General features: G+C 39.9%; 1 protein-coding gene across 9 annotated transcripts in view; it reads left to right on the top strand.

Annotated features, from left to right (window-relative positions):
- Positions 1–25,161, top strand: part of adgrl2b.1 (adhesion G protein-coupled receptor L2b, tandem duplicate 1) — a 180,868-nt gene that overhangs the window by 84,756 nt on the left and 70,951 nt on the right. For 6 of the 9 annotated variants that reach the window (XM_077518953.1, XM_077518962.1, XM_077518947.1 and 3 more), the window contains exons 4-6: positions 5,699–5,808; positions 7,757–7,771; positions 13,323–14,123. In XM_077518953.1, coding sequence (XP_077375079.1) covers positions 5,699–5,808; positions 7,757–7,771; positions 13,323–14,123 — 926 coding nt within the window. The remainder of the gene's footprint in view (positions 1–5,698; positions 5,809–7,756; positions 7,772–13,322; positions 14,124–25,161) is intronic. The other 3 variants (XM_077518999.1, XM_077518990.1, XM_077518939.1) reach the window with 1 other exon arrangement.

Raw genomic sequence — 25,161 nt, 5'->3', positions numbered from 1 at the left:
TGTTGTGTTTAATAAATGCAAACAAGTAAACCTGACAACTTGAGATGACCAAAATAACACACACCACATACATAATCATCATATCATCACCAAAAATCATAAGACTCCTTCCAAGCTTGTCCTGTCAGAAATTACACGATGCCACAGGACCTCAAAAATGACAAAAGAAGACCAATCAACAGTAATCGAAGAAGCTAGGCCAGGGGTGGCAAACTGCGGTCCTCGAGGGCCGGTGTCCTGCAGGTTTTGTAGATTTCCCTACTCGAAGTGCAGCTGATTCCAATTAACAGGCTCGTTATCAGGTTTCTGCAGAGCTTGCTGATGAGCTGATCCTAAATCAGCTGTGTTGAAGAAGGGAAATATCCAAAACCAGCAGGACTGCGGCCCTCGAGGACCGGATCTCGCCACCCCTGAGCTAGGCTAACCGTTAACAACCACTGAGTCCGTGGATTGCAATGTTGACACGGTTGACCACACAGAGGATTTGGATTTAGCTCTGAAATGTTGAATAGGTTTAACATTTACGATTGTCAGGCCTGACTATTTTCGAGTGGATAAGAGAAATAGAATCATTCTTGGCACATCCCGAGCCACAGGCTAATCGCTCTGGATAACCTTTTAGACACATCCGGCCTTGGCTGACTTGGATCAGAAAGTGGGGGGATATGCTAACATTCCTCCTGATTGTTGGTATGTGTGTGCCCTGCTTAAAAGTATTCCTAAGAGCCCTTTTTCCACAAAAGTCAAGTGGTTTCTTGTCCAAATGCATTATACACACAAAACCATTCATAGTCAGGGTTTTGTGCAATTCTTTCGCAACAAACTCACTCAAGCCAGCCTTTATCAAAGGTTGTTTTTTTGTGCGCTGTTAACAAAAAAAGCATTAAATTGTTCAACATTTTAAATAATTCATCAATGAAGATGACTTTTATCCACATTTTGTCTGCTGTGGCCCAGCAATAAAATGATCCTCAAACCCCAGCAGTGTGTGTGCGCGCGTTTTCTAATGCCGTCTGGTATTTGCCACGTCTTCTTTGACCCACTCATAAAGCAGCTGAATAAATCCTTCCCTGCCTGGTCAGAGGTGCAAAAGGACAGCGGAGATTGAAAAGGTGTTTTTTTTTTTTTTGTTTTTTTTTTTTTTGTTTTTTTTTCCCTTTCTCCCACCACGAGAATGAGCTCAGTGCAATAGAGCTGCAATCACATGCAACAGCAGCCAAGTAGGAAGAACCCTTTGCTCAACAGTGAGCATTTTTTTTTTCATGCCTTGAAAAGCGCAATTAATAATCTTTAAGTAACCAGGCGAGTCGTGTAACACAGCAGCAGATATTACAAGTAATAAAGCGACGAGCTGTACTTATAGGAAGTAGGCGTTTAAGCAGCATGATCATGGCGGGGTATTCTTATTTGTATAGATCTACGTCAAATGTTTTGTCCGCCTTTGAGTTGTCCTGAGGACGAATCGAAGTGGCATTAAATCAAGTGCATCAAATTCTAGGACATATAATTCTACTTTTAACACCCCAAAATGTTCAATTTGACAAGCTTAAGCCGGTTTGAATGGATTGTGAAACTTTCAGTACACTATAGAGGACCCTCTAAAGTTACACATAGAAATGGTCTGAGCTAGCAAAAATCCTTTACGTCAACAGATGAAATGTCAACATCTTGAGAGATAATGAGGTCAAGAGCCCGAAAGTATTAAGCATAGTATAAATCAATCCAAACTACGGCCCGGGGGCCATTTGCGGCCCGCCGTTCATTTTTCAGTGGCCCGCGACATGTGCTAAAAATGGCATTTGACTCAGTTCAAATAAAATAAACAAAACAAAAATGGTTGGAAATGGTCAAAGTAAGAAGGGAGGGTATCGAAAAACAGGGGCCATTAAAGGTTATTATAGTTAACTAAAACTAATGAAAAAAATAAAACTAAAATTCCAAAAACAATATTGTTACCGAAATAAAGTAAAAACGAAAATGCTTTTTTTAAAACAAAAAAAGAAAACTAACTAAAACTAACTATAATTATAGCAAACATGTCCTTCGTTTTAGTCTTTGGTAATTAATTTAATGCATGAGCCTTTGGGGATGATTTTAAATGTGATTTTTAGTAGATTTATTTTGATATAAACCGGAATAATGACGTTTTAAAGTATGTCACACTTCATCTAGCAGCAGCCAATAGAAAAGCACCAAAAGATGACGTTGCTCCCATGCTGTTTTTTAAATATTGCGCACAAGTAATACATTTTTTTTAACTAATAATAATACTGAAACTAACAAACTAAACTAAAACTAATCATTTTTTAAAATAACTAAACTAATAAAAACTAACAGAAGCACTCTGAAAACTAACTAAAATGAAAAATTCCAAAATTATAATAACCCTACTGCCATATTACAAATAAATTGGTTTATATACTGTAGTATTTTTCTAAGTATGCTAAAGCAAAAATAAATTATTTGTACAATTTTTTGGGACTAAACAACAATTTATCTTCAGAACATTATGTGGCCCTTGCGTCCTTCTGATTTTCTGTATGTGGCCCTCAAATGAAAAGGTTTGGACGCCCCTGGTATAAAGTATTGTATCCAAATAGTTGTCAACATAGATGGATGTTAATGTCTGGTAAAGTGGGTCCATATCATTTGACGGAATTTCTTAAAATTATGTTCCAAATTGTGCAATTGTAAAAATGTCTTCAAAAAAAAAAAAAAGAAAAAGACCAAGGTAACACCTTCAAGTTGATCAACAGGATGTTGCCAATCCAACGCATCAATTAAGATGTTCTCAGAGGGAAGTGGAAGAGTCACAGAAAGACATATAGAAGTAAAATTACCTTGAAAATTATTATTAAAAAGTGCAAAAAGTACTAAACCGCTGAGCGGTTGGAGATCAAAAGTTTAAAGAAGGTCTAATTAAGTTCACCTGTAGCGCATTTTAGCTCAATCCTGAAATTCTATCCGAAAGCCGAATCAATATCCCCAACGTTTCATGAGCAACAGAAGTCTCCTAAATGCAAAAGAAACATGTTTGTAAAAGTAGTCTTGGCTTTTATATCCAGTCCATCCAGCATATAAAAGCCACATTTTGGCCTTTGTGTTCCATGTTGTAACAAACAGTTCCATTTGTGAGGCCTCTTGAATGACTAATGACTCTTTTAAACATTCTCTCCAATGTTTAAATGTCCGGCTTACGTGGCGGATGCTGACCTTGTGAAATATTCATCTCGACCTCACAATTTTTTATTTTTTTTCCCCCGAGAGTGTGCGCCTCACTTGCCCACATTATCCCCCCCACCATCCCTCTGCCTCAAATGAACTCGTTTGAAGTGCAAACGTCGCCCCCATGCCCACCCCTCTTCTCTTTCCACCTCACTCTGCTTCTTAACTTGAACTTTACATGCACCCAGAAACATTTGCAAAAACAGGCAAACTTTTACAATTGGCCCAGCACGGTATTGCCGATCTCTTCTCCCATTGATGTGTTTTCTGCACGCGAGCAGGGGGAGCGTCTCTCCGCTCGCTTGTCTGTCTGCGACATGTCACAGCCACCTGCCTTGTGATGCCTTAACGAATGTCTTCCCTCTCCATAGACGCAGATGTTAGCGGAAATGCCGCCGCTAATACCTGACATGCCTTTAGCTGCTGTTTTTCATGAGCGCTCGCCTTGCTATCTCCGCACTTATGCACACGACAGCCCTTCTTGCAGTGCTGCCTTTAGGTTTCCCAGTGACATCAGTCATTGCTTACAGTTATGATTTTGTTACTTATTATTACTATATGTGCATAAGCGGACGATATCCATCCATCCATTTTCTATCCTACGGTTCTGTTCCGGGGTTGGATCCCAAACACGCAGACACAAATAATATTTTAACTCTTTATTCGCATAACATCGAGAGGCGTAGAAAAAACTTGACTAGACGAGAATGTATCGAGAATCACGAGACGCTAAGTTAACTTGGGCTGTGGAGGTGCACAGAGGTACAGAAGTAATAATCTGACAAAAACACACATATATAGACAACAAATCGATCTGATTGGCTGTGGCTAGACATGTGGTTAACAGGACTGACATGGTATTATATGATTGGTTGTTGAGCAGATAAAGAGATTAAAGATTCCTGACATCACATAGCTTCTGATATCACATAGGTTAAGACCAGTTGAAACTAGATGCTGGTTACATCAGTTCAAAACAGACACGTTCATGACCCAAATATAACCCTTGGATGACCCTAGTCATGACACCTACTTCCTTATCATTACACAAGGCAAGGGCAGATTCCAAGATTAGAACCCCAAAGCTAAGAACTGAGTGGCAGAGGGGCTAACCAAAATTCCATCATGCTAAAAACAGTAAAACACTGAACACATTTTATGATGAACAAGGATGGATGAATGAATGATTGAATGAAGGAATTCAACTCAACTCAACTCACACATTTGCTACAAGCTAAGTTTGCTTATAAGCTAGCTCATAAACAAGCAGCTGCTGCGTTCGCGATGAGCACCATACACACAAAAAAGAATGGTCCAATTTTCCATTCCCATCCAAACTGCCTCTCCTCCAAGCGCCGAACCACCATCCACATCCACGACCCGCGTACACCACCGCGCCCAGCGGCGACGTTCGCGTCCCATCCATCCTAGCTCGGGGCCATCCGACTGCCCCACCGTGCACCTGCTTGTGTTTTTTGTGCCAGGAAACAGGCAGCATTTTTCACAGCCCTTCTGCTCGGAGGAAATGTCGGCGCCACTGTCAACCAAGATAGCATTTAGCATTAGCGATCATCTATCACTATCGTGTCTTCTTCTATAGCACTGTCATCCCTTCAGAAAAAGTTTCGCAGAACGCTAACTGCCCTCCAGTGAGAAGCGAATCGTCAGATCCGTCACTCGTGGTCGTTCTTGTAAATCATCACAAAACGGACTCAGCAGTCACACAAAATCGAAAAAAACGAGAACAAACCCTTGGGATAAAAAGTTTGGCACAAAGCTATATTGGCTAGCTAGCAGCTATTGCGAGAAGCTAACACAGGAGTCTTCTTGTTGAACACCAACAAGTCAAGTCAAGTCATCTAACCAGACTCACTTAAACGTACAACACCAGTCACAGAATATCTGTGAATGAAAGTGTTATTTGTTAATACAAAGCAGCTCCATGCTAGGGAACAAAACTTTCAGCAAAAAAAGTTTGTCAGAAAGCTTAGCTAGCTAGTTGGTATTGGGAAGCGTAACACAGCAATCTACACTTGGTGTTCCTTTTTGTTGAACATCAACAAACTGACTGACACAAATATACACTAGTCACAGAATATCCACTCACAGAATCCTTTGTTTACACAAAACTACTCAGCACAAGGGAACAAAGCTTTCGGGAACAAAAGTATTGCAGAAAGCTACCTAGCTAGCGCGAGAGCAGTCTGCCTTTCCTTCTCATCAAACATCACCTAACACGCAAATGCTCGGCACCAGCCACACAAGATCTAAACGTCTTTTGTTTACAAAAATCTGGTATCTACCGGCTGAGAGTTCTGTCAGGCCAATGTCAATTTTTAGGACGCAGAAACTTGAAGGTAGCACCGTATGTCGTCCTAATGACGAGCTAACGCCACTCACGACGGCCGCCTGTGCCTACTGATCTCTCTGCGGGTGATGACATCTGTGGTCAATCTTGTCTTATTCCCTCTAGGTGCAACAACCGTACGCAGTGTGTGGTTGTCACTGGCTCCGATGTCTTTCCCGATCCATGCCCCGGCACCTACAAGTACTTAGAGGTCCAGTATGAGTGTGTTCCCTATAGTAAGTATCACCACCACGATGAACGACGCTGTTACTGTTGTTGTTGTTGTTTTTGTTGTGTACTATTTTATATCACACGGCTGTCATAGAGCACGGCGTAACAATTTATGTGTTAGGGCGCCAATGTGTCAAGCTGCACAGCGCTGATGTAATTTTATGGCAATTATTGGCAGCCAAGGGACAACTGTGGCAATATGTAGCTTGTTTAGGTGGTGCTAAATATGTTATAACGTCATTTCAGGCTGAAACTGCTAGTTTCTCAGGGGTTAAATTACTGAACTGCAAAAATACCTGCAAAAAAATACCCGCAATAAGTGAAATCCGCGTAGTTTGCTTTATGTTTTACATTTATTATAAATGTTTTAATGCTCTAAAACCCCTCACCACACAGTTTATACACTTCTCTTGTTGAGGCATTTACATTTTCTCACATTTTTCTCTTATTTAAACATTCCCAATGTTCAAACCTTCGTAAATTTTATAAAATAACTATATTACTGTAATAAAATGCATGCAGAATTGCACCAAAAAAAAAACTGCGATAAAGTGAGGCCATGAAAAGTGAACCACGTTATAGTGAGGGAACACTGTATTAAAATTAAACAAAAAATATATTTGTTAGTTTTAATGAAGTATTTTTTATTTGAAAAATACTAAATAATTATCAATGTATTTTAAATGCAAGGTTTACTGTCGTGATAGGGAATGAAGAATTAAGATAACTAATAAAATTATTTTTTCTACAATTACGCATGTATTAGTTTCATCAATTTAATTCACTTTTATTTGAATGTTTTTAAGCAATAGGTAGTTTTTACATTTATTTGTAGCATTTGTTTTGTATTTAGTACAGCTAAATGTAACTATACGTTGTTTGATATTTTTAAATTTATTTAAAATATTATAAAGATAATTATACATTTGTTTTATTTTTTTTATTTTGTACAATATTGTATTATATTTTAATTGTGTATTTATACATTTATGTTTGCCTATACAAATAATTATATGCACCTTTTTAAAAAAAAAAAATGTTTCTATAAAAAATATTTTATGCATATGTGAATAAGAATTTCTTGAGTTTAAGAGTTTAATGCTACATTTGAAAAAGACAACACATTCATTTTGCCTGCTGGGATTTGCACAGCTAAATCTCTTTATTGTTGCCATTACTGTGAGACTAGAAAGCTACCGTGCAAACGTCTACGCTGTTGTCTGAGGACGTAAGAGATAATTCCATACCTTGGTGAATAAAACGACATGCTATATTTGGGATGTCACTTTTATTTTACCGGCTTTCCATTTCAAATGTAACCGTTCAATTCGCTTTAGTAGCTGTTTGAGTTCTAAACGGCGTTTGCGTTTATGACGAGCGTAAATCCGGCTCGAAAGCTTGTTTGAGACGAGTTTATTAGCGCGTAGCCGAGGTTCACGTGCGTCCCTGTGAAAGTGCTTAGCGTTGATGAATTGTAAACACTTGCGAGAAACATTCATTTTTTTTGTGTGCGTTTCCCCCCTTCCTTCAAACAGACCTCCCTTTCACCTCCTGCCACTAACCTCCTCTGCTGTCTAACCTGCAATTTTTCACGCAGCCGTTCCACCCAGCCCAGCAGCTCTTGCTTGCCGTTATTATAACGTTCTGCGGCGTGGTTCCTTTGAAAAAAAAAAAGCAAAAAAAAAGCTTGTATCTTTAGCACCATGCGTCTATTGTCGAATCGCTTTTATCGCCAGTTTAAGAAGGAATAAGTGCATGCCTGTTCATTAACTAACATCTTGGTTTTCTTTTCCTTAGCTCCTCCGCCCTTAAAAAGCAGCCTGTGTGCGGTTCATGTCACGGTCGCCTCTCTCATAGCTAATTCTCTCCTTGTACCTGCCAGATGACTCATGATAACCTTTCTCTCCCTATTTTACTCCTTTTTTTTTCTTTCTTTTTCACCGCCTGAAATAGAAGTGGAGCAAAAAGGTAAATAAGTGGCCCAGTCTACCGCCACTAACCTCCTTCCACCTTCCTTTTCCCTGTCTTCTCCTTGTTCTGTGGTGTTGAGTACAGCCACCCCCGCCTACACACACACCTCCCACTGACAAATCCTAAACCCATAGGAGGATTGTTTGCACATATGGACTCCCAAATTTTTCAATGATGAATCAATGGAGTGTTTTTTTTTTGTTTGTTTTTTTAAGCTACATGAAACACAATTACAAAAACAGATGGTTGGGTGCTGATTTTTCCAGGGTTTCTGGATTTTACATTCTATGAACCCTTGAAAAATTAGTGTTTGTATATTTCCTTCTATTTACAGGGTTCATTGAAATTATATCATTTGATAAATCATTATCATCAGCTCTTAAAGGGCTTTGTAATTTCGTCTTGTCAGCTTCCGATGGGGGCTGATTTTGGCACGTTTCCCTTGTTGGACTTCGACAAAGTGCCTTTCAGTGTTGGGCTTGGGTCCTTGAGGCTATTTAACGATCCTGCCACCAAATTTTGGTGTCCAGGGACTACAGAGTTAAAGGCAGTGTCTTTCGTTTTCACTCAGGAAAATGCACTATACAAATACAGGATGTATAGCCATGAATTCCTCCTCAATCGACACCTCTGGGCTTCTGTTAATGTTTGGTGGTGATTTTTTCCTAACCCCCCAGCCTGTATTTTGCCATTTTGTGTTTGTTTTTTTTAACAGCGGGATGTTTCTGTGGACAGACAGTTTAATCCTCCAGCCAATCGCAGAGCGGGGGGGCGTGTCATTCACTGTCTCCAGAATTTGTCGGATGCATGACGTCACTCCTGCGGCAACTTGACAGCACACGTATTTTTTTTCCTTTCACTCTCTCACACAAGCTTGAGTGAGTAAAAAAAATTAAATAATAATCCATGCATGTTGTCAAGTTGCTGCGGGAGTGACGTCATGCAGCCGATAAATTCGCCCGGCCCCGTCTGCCAACAGTGAGTGACACACCCCCCGCTCTGCGATTGGCCGGAGGGTTAAACAACTGTCCACAGAAACGTCCCGCTGTTGACAAAACAAACACAAAATGGCAAAATACAGTCTGGGGGGTTGGGGGTTTAGGAAAAAATCACCACCACACATTAACAAAAGCTCATAGGTGTCGATTGAGAAGGAATTCATGGCTATACATCCTGTACTTATAAAGTGCATTTTCCTGAGTGAAAACGGAAGACACTGCCTTTAAATCATATCAAAACCCCGTAAACACAAAAAATGTGATCTACGTACACAAAACGTGATCTATGGACACAAAATATGATCTACACACACAAAACGTGATCTACGCACACAAAACGTGATTTACGTACACAAAACCTCATTCACAAACTAATGCATTTTGTTCTACACACACAAAGAAGCATATCTTCAGTTACAACAACAAAAAATATCTTTTAAATATACAACAAAAAACTTTCGAGTACAAAAAAATAAATCTTTCAAGTGCAAAAAAATGTTTTTCGTACGTAAAAAGCAATTCTACAACTACGGATAAAAGTCACGTGACCTTTGGCGCTAATATTCTGCCGAGCAGTTCTACGTGCCGAAAACCAAAGATCCACACGCGCAAAGCCAGTAAACTTTACAGCAGGGGCCGCTGTTGAAACGTTGGTCACAATCACAACGACCAGGTAGTGGCGTTATGATGCAGGATTAGATTTAGGGTTAAATAAAGTAAGTAAAATACCACGATTTGATGTCGGTGGGACTGCACACTGCAGCTTTCTACCTCGTCAAATGAGTGGTGTGCCGTGTTACTTTTTTTTTAGGACTTTAGATTAATCAAGCGTTTGTGATTATAAACGCCATGCTGAGCAACACGGCATAATTGCAATATGTAAGTGATAACAACAATAGAAACACCCATGGCTCTGGAAACGCCCATTTGCAATACATTACGCAATCGCAGCAACACGGTAACAACAAGGCATCCATATGTCATGTGACCAGCAGTTGACCAATCACAGCGCAGTAGTTCTTAAACGAGTTGGCCAAACTCTCTGTATATACAGCACTGATTCAACAGCGCCCCCTGCTGTAAAGTTTCCTGGCTTTGCGCGTGTGGATTGAAACATTTTTTTGCACTTGAAAGATATTTTTTTGTACTCAAAAGTTTTTGGTTGTATATTTGAAAGATATTTTTTTTTGTAATTGAAGATATGCTTCTTTGTTTGTGTAGAACAAAATGCATTCGTTTGTGAATGACGTTTTGTGTACGTAAATCACATTTTGTGTGCGTAGAAAACATGTTTTGTGTGTGTAGATCAGGTTTAGTGTACGTAGATCAGTTTTTTTTTTGTGGTTACGGGGTTTTGGCATGATTCCAACTCCATAAAGGACCTCCTGCATTTGCTATGATATGAATATCTAAGACGTAAAGGCACTCAAAAAGCAGCAAAACTCCCTTTGAAAAATCAGTGTGAATCCTGTATTTAGCTTGCTTGACCCAACTTGTTGCTCATCTGCAGTGCTTCCCGTTGTTCCCAAAGTTGTGGCGACAATCCTGCCGCTGCGCCACTGTTCTGTTCCCTCTGCCTCCATTCTCATCTGCTTTGCTGCCATTGATGACATGTTGTCCATTTTTTGTCACAAAAACGTAAAGCCTTGTTATTTTTTCGGTTCATGCATGTGTCGACGTACGCCAAATGAACTCTTCATGCGATGTTTGACGTCAGACACCGGCCCCTTTCACACAGCCATTAATGGCAGATTAGTGCATCAATGGTGTAAAAGTAGAGCTGGCGTTTATTCGCTTGTGTCATTTGGTTAGAACTTGTCAAAGCGGGATAATGCAGGTGCTTGTTTACACAGTCGATTTCGATAATTAGGTGGGCACAACTTGGGTCTTGGCCCGCCACACAAAGGCGGAAAAATACCTGTTAGGCTGATTATACTATGTTGGTAACTAAGTCACATTACTCCATCTTGCATCTTACACACAGCACAGTGAGCTGGGGAAGAAAACAAAATGGCCGATTTACTGTTCAGTTTTGAGAATGGGTGCATGAGACTTTTTCATGCATCCTGTTATCGACATGGCGACCAAATTTCACATAGCTTGGTGAAACTAGAGTAACGAGCGAATTTTTCATTGTGAAATCTAAAAAAAAATCATCACACCTTGACATTATGCCTTGTCATGGTTATTATAGTGAACAAAAATTAACAAACAAAAAAAAGAAAACTAAAATTTAAAAAAAAATAAAATAAGGAAAAAAATAAAATGCTTTTAAATAAACGGAAACTAACTGAACCTACATCTTACATTTATACAACTAAGTAATATAATGATAATGTCTTTTGTTTTCATCGTTGTCAATTAATATCATACATGAGCTTTCGAGGTTTGTTTTAAATGTATTTATTTCGGTATTGCTGTACGTCCGTACAAGAGAAGAAAAGTCAAACAGTTGTTGGAGAATTGTAGTTTACTTTACTTCATTGCACAATACTTAGTCACCTTTTTCTTTTATCTTGCATTCAACAAATATTCCATATATTTAAAACAAAATAAATTCAATTAATACTAAAAAAAATAAAAATAACTAAACTGCATTTTTCAAACAATACTTAGTAACCTTTTTGTTTTATCTTTCATTCAACAAATATTCCATATATTTTTAAAAAATAAATTAAATTAATCCTAAAATAATTAAAAAACTAAATTAAAATAAAACATTTTTCAAAAAATTATAACTAACAAATAGTGCTGCCACTATCAAATATTAATCCAACGATCATTCAATAGATTAATCGACTAATCGGATTCATTTAAATTTTGCATTAAAATGTATTACAAAAGCATTTTTTGCCCTTGACTACTGTTTATTAACAAGTGACTGGTGTTTATTTCGTACTTCATATTCGGATAGCAATTAAAAAAGGGGTGGATTGATGTTGTACTATGTTACCGGTTCGGTCATCTGGTTTTCCAAAGTAAAAAGGAGATGTTTGCAGATGTCTTATTTTGATTAAACACAGAAGATAATCACTCTTCTTTCATCAAGGACCACAGAAATCAATAAACAATTACTGTTGATATGATGAACTCAGAGGATTTGGACAATTTGTAATTTTAAAAAAAATGCTCCAAACCATAATATTACTCGATTATTAATATAATTGTTCATTAATTTGATAACCGATTGCCTGTCGATTCATTTTGACAGTTCTACTAACAAACCTGCTCTAAAAACGCATTAAAACTAACTGAATTTTTAAATCAAGAGTCAAAATAAAAACTAGCTATAATGAAAAATCCAAAACTATTATCATTTTGTGCCCCGCCAACATTCCATTGGGCATTGGTATAATAAAAAGGTTCATTGAGCATCCGCCATCTGTCTCTTACGAATGGAGCCCCATCAAGTATTTCTCCGTAACGTTTATCCTCACGAGGGTTGCCGGCATGCTGAAGCTTATCCAAACTGTCTTTTGGGCAAGAGGAACTGGTCGCCAGCCAATCGCTTGGTGCTCATTTGGGCAAATTCCATAGTAGGAGTGCAAACTAGCTTCTTTGAAACAAAAAGGACGACTTCTTGTATAATTTCGGGAGTTTTCGATACTTTTTCATGCGTCATTTTATGTTTTGATTCATATGTTCACTAGGGACGTAACGATATCCAAACATCACGATACGATATTATTACGATATGAAGGTCACAATACGATATTTAGCACGATATTGTGGGGGGGTTGGCGATGTTTTAAAAAAAATATCACAATATTGTAAAAAAATAATACTAATAATTGTGTAAAAATATATATATATATATATTGTGTTTTGGTACATAACAGAAATGCATATAAACCACCTACAATCTCTACTAACAATATTGACTCACTTACTTGCTAATGCAAGCACACATTGATTGCTTCAGAAGCAAATTAGGTTCCCCTTCATCTGACAATTAGCATAGATTTTAAACATAGAAGGCCAAAACATCCCTAATGAAAATATAATTGCACTAATAAACTAGCCACTAAAGTTTGCTAGAACTGCACATATGGAAATGAACTTGATTTTTTTAATTTTTTTTTTAACAGATGTTTCCTTTTAAATATTGTAAACATGACGACGATGATATTGTGGCAGTTTTAATATCGTTACATCCCTAATGTCCACCAAAGTTTGTGCCCTTAGGGTAAAATAGTTTCAGAATATTTTTTTTTCTCATTTTTTATGGTGAACCCTAAAAGGAAGACATTTCTACATCATGCTCCAAAAAAAGCTTCACATTTTGAATCGCACATCTGTTTATAATACGTGATTCTAATCGGGGCTCCTTTGGGGCCCGCATTAGATGGCCAGTTTGAAAGGGGCTACAGGTTGATATTAGAAACAGCGCATCAAAATCCATTTGTGTTGTCTTTCGTTTACAGGATTCTTAACTTTTGCTACCTTATTTTGTTCTGTTTGGATATATTATCAAGATTCTTCCAAATTTATAGAGTCAGCAAAAGTGATGGGACTGATTAGCCTCACTTTGGTCTTCTCTCTTCCACTAGTCTTCATTTGTCCCGGGACTCTGAAGGGCATCGGCGACGCCACCTTCCTGTACGAGGCGGAGCAGCAAGCGGGGTCGTGGTGCAAAGACCCGTTGCAAGCCGGCGACAAGGTCTTCTTCATGCCCTGGACGCCGTACCGCACGGACACCCTCATCGAGTACGCCTCCCTGGAGGACTTCCAAAACAACCGGCAGACCACCACGTACAAATTGCCCCACCGGGTCGACGGCACGGGTTTCGTGGCCTACGACGGCGCCATCTTCTTCAACAAAGAGCGCACGCGGAATATCGTCAAGTTCGACCTGCGCACGCGGATCAAAAGCGGCGAGGCCATCGTCAACAACGCCAACTACCACGACACCTCGCCGTACCGCTGGGGCGGCAAGACGGACATCGACCTGGCGGTGGACGAGAGGGGCCTGTGGGTGATCTACGCCACGGAGCAGAACAACGGCCGCATCGTGGTGAGCCAGCTCAACCCGTACACGCTGCGCTTCGAGGCCACGTGGGACACGGCCTACGACAAGCGCTCGGCCTCCAACGCCTTCATGGTGTGCGGCGTGCTCCACGTGGTGCGCTCCACCTACGAGGAGGGCGAGAGCGACGGCGGCGGCAGCCAGATCGACTACGTCTACAACACCAAGCTCAACCAAGGCGAATACACGGACATCGGGTTCCCCAACCAGTACCAGTACATCACGGCCGTGGATTACAACCCCAGAGATAACCAGCTGTACGTGTGGAATAACTTTTACGTCCTCCGCTACGATCTCGTCTTCACGCCACCGGATCCCGTTGAAGGTGAGGCTTTTCTACTTGATTGGATTAGTTTTGTTTTCAGGGCTCCAGAAACCGTATTATAACTCAGATTAATCTTATTTCTGGATAAAGCTCTGAGGTCGGCTTACCTACAGTATGTATGCTCCAAGAGGTCAAAGGGAAATGGCTGTTTTTTGGTTTCACTACCAAAACCTTAAACCAGGGGTGTCCAGACTTTTTCTATTGAGGGCCGCATACAGAACAATCAAAGGACTCGGGCTGGGTATAGATTCAGATTTCCAAAATCAATTTGATTCGATTCAGTAGGGCCCGATTCGATTCGTTAATTGAAGGAAAAACACTTCCAAAGTCGATGCTAACTTCCTATTACCATTTGCTAACTTTCTGTTATCGCTAGGCTAGCAATGTTTTAACGCTGAAGCGTGTTTTGTACTTAAATATACAGCGGATGTAACAATTTCTTATCGGGTATTTATTAGTTTTACAGTTAACTCCAACTGCGGTGTCATTAAACATCTTAAAGGATGCTTAGTGACAACAGAAGCAGAATAACATACGCTACACCGCTACGCACTTGCTAGTTGCTAATGCCACGCAAGCAAAATGGTGCATTCAGGGTACTTTCAAAGTGAAAGATTAGAGTCTCTTCTTTCATCTGGGAAAAAAAAAGTATATTTTGTATCTGTTTCCGCTTTGAAGCAATTAGCACTAGAATATAGCTAAATTTCATCAATTTTCACATTCCTGGTGAAAACACTGGGGGAAAGAGCTACCTATTGGCCCTGGTTGATCTCTTATACTCTGCTGCGACCTGCTGGACGTTTATTTTTAAATAATTACCATTGCTTTAAGCCACCTCTTCATGTCCGAAGCTGCATCAAAACCTTCTGTATGCTCTTACATTAAAAAGAACAAAAAACAAACAAAAAAAACATGGAAACATATTTTTGAGAGGGAAGGACAAAGTATTTTAAACGTTTTTACACGTTTTTGGGATTGAATTAGTTAATGTGATATGTTCACAAATCCGACCTTGACACAGACAGCGGAACATGGAGGAAAACATTTTTCTGGAACTGAAATCTAACTTCTTTAATTAAATTACAAAGAGAAATATTTCCATTTTAGTTTTAAAAAGTTTCTTTGCATATCTAGAAAAGCAGGCTGTGTCAAAAGTAATTTTTTGTATATGCTGTGGGCCGCTAGAAAATAGACGACGGGCCACAAATGCCCCCTGAGCCGTAGTTGGGACACCACTGCCTGAACCTAACACGACGCATGATAAAGCTATGCGCATTATGCGGTCATCAACGTTGAAATTTGATTTTCTTTTTTATTTAAACATCTAGTTTTGTATTAGGTTGTCTTGTCATGTTATCATCCAGAGAGGTTTTCATAGTTTCCAAAACCCCAAACTAATCAGGCTTTTGCAAAGGCTAAGCAGTCGTCTGCATAGTCATTTGAATCCCTCAAGACTCAAGCGGCACATCTTTAGTTGACTCCAAGGTAAGCAATGTACTTGTATCAGCTGTATAATAACGCTCCTGTGTGCTTGTTAATGTAATCCTACCAGTATGAGGTCCGGTTATTATTCGCAGCTAGCTCAGATAATGAAGCTACATGCTCCCAACTGCAACATTTGTGTAGGATTACAGGAACGGTTCTGCTTCTTAATATAGTTGTCCCCCAATGTGATGCTTCACTTTTACTCCAGCGTTCGCTTTTTTGGTTTGTTTTGCATGATTTCCTTCCTTGTCACTTTACTGATACGGTGGATGTAACCTTGAAAGAGACACACTTGCCTGCCTCTTGTCTGAAATGTCCTTTTTCCAACCATTGGAAAATATTTCTTTGGAGAGACAGGAGGCAGCAGAAGTGTCACGTTGAAGGCGAGTCAGACTAAAGCAGGGTACACGTTTATCCATTTTTAACATCTTAAAACCGATATTTAAGACATGAGCGGAAAAATGAGCATGGGTGTTCTTACTGCTCTGACAGTATGTGGTGTATTCGAGATGAAGTAACCATATCTTCACCAATAATCGCAAGCCTCCTCCCCGGAAATCAGAAGTCCGTCCCCAAGACGGATTTGGTGCTAAAGGGCATCCTGACTGCAAGAAAGTGCAGTGGAAGGAGGAATAAGATAGGATTGTGACAAATTGGCATCTAAAAATACATTCATTTAAAAAAACAAAAACAAACAATTAACCTTCTGCTTACGTACATGACCTTACTGTCTTTCTCACCAAAACTCTTCCATCTGTGCTAGATGAGTTGAGTTTTTAGGGCACCGGCGTTTGAAATATGACGCTAATTTTGACCCAGTGACATCTCGCAATTTTGGCCTGCCTGAAAAATTGGTCGATATTTTTAACTGAAACTTGTCAGCCAATGAGAGAAACTGGTTCCACGAGTAGAAGATGAAATGAAAGAACCAAGGAGAATAGTCACTATTGAATATTTCCAGAATCGATTATGCTCTCAATTCTTCACTTGATTAATCGACTAATCGGATGCATTTTATTTTTGCATTAAAGGGATACTTCACTTATTTAGCCCATTATAGTAATAAAAATGTAATATTTTGTCTATAATTAATTTGATACTTTCATTATTTTTCATGTACAATTAGTACCTTTAAAAACACATTTTGCAACTTGCTGTCGACTGAAAATGACATCACAAGGGCTCAGGTAACCAATCACAGCTCACCTGTTTTTTGGTTTTGTACAATTGAGCCCCTGTGGTGTCATTTTCAGTCGACAGCAAGTTGCAAAATGTGTTTTTAAAGGTACTAATTGTACATGAAAAATAATGAAAATAACAAATTTATTATAGGCAAAATATTAATGTTTGACTGCCAAAAATGGCTAAATAAGTAAAGTATCCCTTTAAAGTGTATTACAAAAGCATCTTTTTTTAACCAGTGATCGTTGTTTATTTCATATTTCATATTCATATATAGTGATTTAAAAAAAAAGCAGGGAATTGATGCACTATGTTACCGGTTCGGTCATTGATTTCCAAAGTAAGAACAGATGTTTGCAAATATCTTAATTTGATTAAACACAGAAGATAATCAGTCTTCATTCTTGAAGGACTACAGCATTCAGTAAATAATTACTGATGAGATGCTGAAATCAGAAGATTTGGGAAATTTTAAATTAAAAAATGGCCCCAAGCCATAACGTTGAGATAGTTTCTCCAGGAAGTAGGATAATCTTTCGGAGACATCCAATGATCGATGTCTTTTCTAATTTTGATCATAAGTGATGGAAAATCATCCAATTTGTACACATTGCCATTTTATATTTACCCTGTTTTAAGGGGGAAAAAAAGTATCTAAAGAGGAGATACTTGTCAGAAATCCAATCAGTAGTGACAGATTCACCCCGCAATGAGGCCTGTCTCCCAGGGCGATTGCATCGCCACCAAAACCCTCCTCTTGATTACCATGAGGCAAGCCAAGGCACTCTTCCCAGCTGATACTCGGTCCCTATCACCTTAATCCACTGCCTTATCCAAAACCATTACCGTCACTGGCCTCTTGAACCTTACCTTGCATGGCGGGAATATGTCTGAGAAGTATTGGTGAGCAGTGTGACACCGGTTATCCTCTCCTCCTTTACATCAGGTTTGGTTGCTATGGCAGCGCCTGTGACAACATTTTGTGCTTTTTGTAATTGCCTCCATCTTTTAGCACTGTGTTAGTAGCACCTTTTCCAGATCCATAATTTCATTCAGTACAGCAAAAAATGGTGAAACTACTTCATGGTATCATTTTACTGTAGGATGGGATGAAAAACGATCTTTTTGAATGCTTTGAACGGGACATTTTATAACAGTATCAGATATGACAGTTTTTCTGCACAGTTGCCATTTTAGGCTAATTTAAGGAACTGAGACATCTGCTCGATTGTAGGGATGTAACGATATCCAAACATCACGATATGATATCACGATATGAAGGTCACAATCCGATAATTATCACAATATTGTGGAGGCGTTGGCGATATTTAAAAAAGATCACATTATTGTAGAAAAGAGAGCGCATACTAAAAAAATAAAAAAATAAAATAAAAATTAATAAATAAATAAAAATAAAAAAAATGCACTTTTGTACATAGCAGCAATGCATATAAACCACCTACAATCGCTAATAACAATATTGAAGCACTTACTTGGTAATGCAAGCACACATTGATCGCTTCACAAGCAAATGAGGTTCCCCTTCATCTGACAATTAGCATAGAATTTAAACAGAGAAGGCCAAAACATCACTAATGAAAATTAAATTGCACTAATAAACTAGCCACTAGAGGTTGCTAGAGCTGCACAAATGGAAATCTGACTTTTTTTAATAGAGGTGTTCCTTTTAAATATTGTAAACATGACGACGACGATATTGCGGCAGTTTTAACATCACGATATTGCCCTTATTGTGACATCCCTACTTAATTGTAGTTGCAATTATCTGTGTCCATTGAACGGAGCAACGCCTGCTTGGTGAAAAAGCCCCCTCATGACCCGACTCGACGTCACGTTGGCGTATCAGGTTGCGCTTTCGCATTACGAAGCGGCACCTCTGGATGCCAGCTGGAAATGCGATTGCCGACGCGGCCTTGTCGAAGGTTCTTGTCGTCGACGCCTCAATGGGGGCTGTGTGCTCCTGAACTCTGGCCTCTTGTCAACACGTCTGTTTGTTTTTCCCCGCTGGAGCCTGGAATCTGTCCAGCACCATAACTCCACACGCCCGGGGACTGGGGGGACTCCAATCCCCGATACGCCCCCCACACACACACACACACACGCACACAAGTATGGATTAGTGTTGATTTTATCCGCCATTTTTAAATTTAGCCTGTTTTAGTCCAGTTTCAATCACACTTGTTAGTATTTATCATAGTCCACCTCATCCTGTTTTTATTTAGTCCATTTTTAGTCGACTATAACTCGAGCATTTTAGTGTTTATTTTAGTCCAAGAAAATATAATTTTGTCTCATTATAGTCAACAAAAGCTGTGAACGTTTTAGTCTAGTTGTAATCAGGATAATCATTTTACCCCTGTATATGTTTTTTTGTCAGCAAATTATGTTGAACATTTCAGATCTAAAACTATTTCACATAAAATTTTGTTCGATCTTTTTGGTGAAAAACAACTTCACTTCAATTACAGTATATCAACAAGTGGCTACTATGGCGCCATGCTACGAGCTAATAAACTAGCCAGCAATAGTGTCGTGACTCGAGTCATGCAGGAGTAATGTTTGGGTCTTGTCTCATGTCTGGGGTCACGCCTGGGTTAAGTTTGAGTAGAGTTCATGACCGAGCGCCAGCTTTCACGACCCGTTACGTGTCTGTTTTGGTATTGGTGTAACAGCATCCAGTTTCAACTAGTTTTAGGCTATATGATGTCTGGACTATGTGATGTCAGGAATCTTTAATGCTATGATGTTTAGGACGATCTGTAATACTATGTGATGTATATGATGTCAAGAATCTGTAATCGCATTACAGGGTCAACAGCCAATCAGAGAATTCCATGTCAGTACTGGTACTCACATGTCAAGCCACAACCAATGAGAGTGATTGACTGTCTGAGAATTGTTTGTGTTTGTGTGTATTTTGCCGGATTATTCATCACTGTCCTCTGTGCTACTTCGCAGCCCAAGGGGGGCTTGGCGTGTCGTGATTCTCGATGCATTCTCGTTGTTTTTAGTTTAGTCAAGTTATGTGAAGAAATAGTTAAAACCTTATTTGTGTCTGCGCCTTTGGGATCCAACCTCTCAGCACACAACAATTAGTTAGCGGTCGGATTAACATTATTGTTGGAACGTTATAGCCATTTGATGAATGTTACGTTTTAACTATAATTTACTCGTTCCTTTTTTTTTTTTTTTACCTTACATCTTGAATCCACCTCCTGCCTGTGCCATGTGTTTGTGCATGCTGCACTCACTAGCTGTAGATTTGAAAGGGGGTGTGTCACTGTGTCACATGACATTGTCACAGTTTCAGATTAATAGAGACAAGATTTTACAAAATCATTTAATTTTCGTCTCGTTTTTGTTCATGAACTAAAATGTCCATAAATTTTAATACAGTTTTTATTTTGGTGAAGTACATTTTTGTCTCGTCTTCATTAGTCGACAAAACTGCTTACTGATTTAGTCCCAGTTATTGTTTATTAATGAAGGTTTTAGTCTAGTCTAGTTTTAGTACGGTGGTGTGTTGGCAAAATTATTTTTGTTTAGTTTTTGTTGACGAAATTAACACTAATATGTATCTGGTTTTGCTGCACAAACGGAAGCTTCCATTAAGAGTTTGATAACGTGCATGTTGTGAAAAAAGCTTGTAATGACTTCTTCGGCATGCTGCATTGTTAACATTCTGATGTATATGAATGTAATTAACAAGTGAATGATCATAATCACCTTCCTTGTCTCAAAAGAGGCTGCGGGAATGTGGGAGAAGGAAGAAACTGGCCATCGCGGAGCTTTTCCATTGACTGCTTTATGTGCTCTCTCAGCTACTGTTATGCCTCGGTAAACATAAATACCACATTACCTCCGAGCGGCAGGAACAGTGCATGCCGTCAAATAAGCCGACAGAACACGCTTCCTTATTTTATTCATCCACCTTAAAGTAGTAGCGCTACATTTATCGGTTAAATATGAAATGCCTCTTTGTGGCACACACTGCAGTTTTTTTTCTCTTACGGGAACATTCTTGAAATGTGAGAGGGAATCTTTGCCTCGGTGGACGGCCACTTGAAAATAATTGGCCGGTCAGATGTACACCTGCTACGTCTTTAGAATTTATGGCAGCGGCGTTCCCTTCACAAGGAACGACCTATTCTGCGGGGTAATCCAATGGCGGTGAAATAATGTCAGCGCATGGAACCAGGGGGCCACTTCAGGTGTAAAGGAAATGAATCGCAGTCGTTAAGATTCACTGACCATTGAAACTCCAAAGTGTATTTCTCTTTTTCTTTGCTCAACTGGCATTACAATGCGACAGAGTTTAATGCCTGCGCTAACCTCGAGTCGCCCACAATTATTTACTGTATTTTCTGGACAATAAGTCGCACTTTTTTTTTTTTTTTTCTGGAACGACTTATACAAATGTACATGCAAAAAATATAAGCCGCACCGTATCAAAAACCACAGTCTCGTTATGGTTTGTATTTCTGTATTTGTAAGGCACACCGTGTTATCGGGCACAAGCACGGTAGCTTAAAACATATAGTAGCATGCTTTTACGCTAAAACTGCTAGCATGCAATAGCCAGCAAGCATGCTAGTGCACACAAAAGACACACCTCATTATTAACTCATTTGCTCCCAATAACGTGTAAATACGTTTTTTTTTATGTAAGTGTCCCAAAGACGTATTTATATGTTTTTTTTTTTTTTAAGCTAGAGCATACAGAAGGCTTTGATGCAGCCTCTCAACTGCAAAGAACGGTTGCAGAAATGGTAGTTATTACACAAACGGCCAGCAGGTGGCAGTAGAGCAAAGGAGATCAACCAGGGCCATGTAGAAAAAAAGCTCAATTACTTACAATTTTGAATAGATTTGTGAAAACTGATGAAACTTAGCTCTCTTCTAATGCTAATTGCTGCAAAACGGAAACAGATAGAAACATACTTTTTTTTTCCTGATGAAAGAAGAGACTTTAATCTTTCTCATGCTTTTATAGCAACAGAACACAATATTCTGTGGGCCTTGCAAAATCAGTCAAAATCCAGTAAAACAGCCGGGAGCGAACGGGATTGCTTCTGTGAAAATGGCTGGGAGTGAATGAGTTAAGCTCGCCGTTGTTTTTTTTTTTTTGTTTTTTTTTTTTTAAGAAAATGTAAGTTTTAAATGCGCCTTATGGCCGTGAAAATACGGTACTTAATGCGACTTGTACTCCAGTGCGACTTATGTATGCTTTTTTTCTACCTAATTATGTATTTATGTCTAGTTCCACATACTCCGGAGTGACTTGTAGTCCGGAAAATATGGTAATTAAAGGTGGATTCAGTGATGTTCTCCAAAAGTGGTAGCCAAACATCTCTTTGTCACGTTTACAAAACTGCACATGCGGAAGACAATCCTACCAGCTCTCCTGCTCGTCTGGGGGAAACGCCTCTCAATTGTCGCTAACGTCTGAGCTCATCTTCATCAGTCTCTGCAGCCGGCCTCGCTTCATACGGATGTCCTCTTGCGGCTCTCAGCTATTTTCAAAGTACGCGATCAGCTCGGTGGAGCGACAACGATGAATGGCCGAATCCGAAGCTCACTACACGAAGCTAGCTACAATGCTACAAACACTCGAAGTGCGCATGCGCAGCTAGGAACTAGCGTGCACGACGTCGTTACGCATATTGATTGACAGGATCGAGAAACAATGGTGAAGATGATCCACCCGGAAGACGCAGCCACAAAAATATCCTTGAACCCACCTTTAAATAATTGAATAACCCGATTTACGCTACATATAGGCCTACGTACGAATTCTAGTCACTCAATGCACAAATTCATCACAAGCTTGGACTGTTGCCATGCCTTATCTCAGGCCACTGTAGTATTAAACACAGTTCCTATTGTCCACACGATAAAATGTCTTCGCCAAGACGTAAATACAACAGACCCTCGTCCTCCTCAGTTGTTTGAGTCTTGTTCAGACTTGCTGCTTTAACATGGGAGTATTCAGAAGTAAACACAGACAAAAAAAAAAGTGCCAGTTGTCGAGCACAGACCTTTAGCAATTGTTGAACATGTCTTGTTCTGATTGATGCGTTCATTGTGCCGTAGTCTTCGCAGGTGCAGACCTCCACCAAGGCCAAACAATGATTATTTCAATGACTCGCTTCATAAATATGACTCGTGCTGTATTTATCTGAGAGATATATCAGGCAGTCTTGTCAGTAAAAGGAACAAAAACATTCCTTGAACTGCACCTTTTTCTGGATTCTTAACCAATTTGAATTCATGGTCATTGCTTCCTTGTTCATGCTCCACCTTTAACAAAGTTAAGTAGCTTTCACATAATCTGCTCAGTGAGGACAACAAAGCCTCAGAGTTAATCATTGCCCACCTTGTTGGTATTGCCTTGCGCTTGTGTTTGTAACCGTGCAATCTTTCCTAATTCCGCTCTTGATTGATGTGATTAGCAAACATCAGTGTCCTTATCGATCACACCGCTTATTGTTCCAGGCAGTTCACACGTCATTAAAAGAAAATGTCTGCAAATGAATTACCAACACACAATCATGCTGATCGATCAGTTGATCTTCTTTAAAAGCATGCCATTAAACACCAAAGGCAGGCAACATCTGGGAAGCCTCCTCTGCGATGTGTAAAGATACAAACTGATTTCTTTAAAAGAAGAAATTTATTCTGAAGAGCCAATAATTGCCAGGAGTGTTTCAAACTAACAAGGAGCGAAAGGGGAAAATTAATTTGTCTTCTAGGCAACATTTGATCTGGACCCTCAAAATGAACGGCTGCTTGGCATAAGCTGCCGCCGTGTCGTGAGCACGAATGGGGCGTCCGCTGTGAATTGAAATGTCAAACTAAGCCCGTCTTCCCCTGCGTGCTTCTCCCGGCTGATGTTATTTTACAACCAATGTGCATGCCAGCCCACTGCACTCTGATTTACTTGCACATGCCTGAATGATGGCTCCAGGTAAGCCTTGGAGTTGCATGAGTGCGTTAAGCTCCGCAGCCTTCTGCTTGTCGACAGACTCGACACTTACTGTTTGACAGCAGCGGGATACACAGTATACCGTTTACAATGTCCCAATTAGTCGCTGGGTGGATCATCCACTGAAGGCACAGATATAATGTCAGGAAAATGTTCAGACATGAAAATTGAATACATAACAGTTTTACTGCAAAGCTGTAAATGAACTCACTGTTCAGTATTAAATAGAATAAATAGTATTAAATAGACCATGGCGCACAGTTGCTCTGCAATGTCGTATTTGTATTTTTAAACCAAAACGACGAAAGTTCTGGTACACCTATTATTATTATTATTGTAGTGATTGGAACATAATTCACCCACGGAACGTTGGGACGAAGGGGGAGTTCCAGGTGGGAGGAGTTGGTTAGGATGAAAGGATGACAGAATAAAAGGACGAAATGTTAGTAGGTCTGTGAGCCTCGCGCAGAGTGAGTTGTTGTTGCTGTTAACACTGAGAAGCTGATGTCAATAATATTAACGCCAGTCTTTGGCTCCGGACTTCAACACTCCGCCTCCGACTCCCGTCACTACTCGCTACATTGGTGACCCCGACATCCACCTCGTTGACGTTTCCGAGGCTGATAATTTGATCGAATTGAGCGAGATGGCGAACTCCGCTGATCTCAAGTTACCGGAATTTTGGGAGTCGGCCGCGGCGACGTGGTTTGTACAAGCTGAAGCTCAGTTTGCCATCCGGAGAATTACGGACGATTCCACGCGCTACTACCACGTCGTGGCCGCGCTCGGGAGCTCCACGGCGGCCAGAGTCGTGAGTTTTATCACCTCTCCCCCGGCACGGGATATGTACGCGGGGCTCAAAGCGTACCTCCTTAAGACCTTCGAGCTGTCACGGCCGGAACGGGCTCGACGCCTTTTCGCCATCCAGGGCCTGGGGGGACAGTAAGCCGTCCGAACTTATGGAAAAAATGCTGAACCTGCTTGGCGCGGAGGAGCCGAACTTTTTGTTTATTGAACTGTTTCTGCGCCACTGAGAAGCTAATGTCAATAAAACGCCAGTCTTTGGCTCCGGACTTCAACACTCCGCTTATTATTATTATCACATTTTTCTTTCATCTCTTGATGCTTGGTCGCGCCGTTTGGTGTGTCCATGTTTAGCTTTCATAGAAGTTTCAGTTCATACACACTGTAATTAATGACAGCAAAACAAATCCCACAAGACATGAATTTTTTAACAAGGCCCATCCACTGAAATTATCACTTAAGTACTACAACAGCATGGGTTATTGATATGACTAGAATATGTTTAAGACTTGCGTACAAATTTAGGTTTCGTCTGATTTAAGAATAGTTTTCAATTCATGA

Source organism: Festucalex cinctus, chromosome 1, assembly GCF_051991245.1.
Source record: "Festucalex cinctus isolate MCC-2025b chromosome 1, RoL_Fcin_1.0, whole genome shotgun sequence".
NCBI classification, from domain to species: domain Eukaryota; kingdom Metazoa; phylum Chordata; class Actinopteri; order Syngnathiformes; family Syngnathidae; genus Festucalex; species Festucalex cinctus.
Note: the sequence above shows the minus strand (reverse complement) of the source record. Positions and strands in the feature narration are given on the sequence as shown.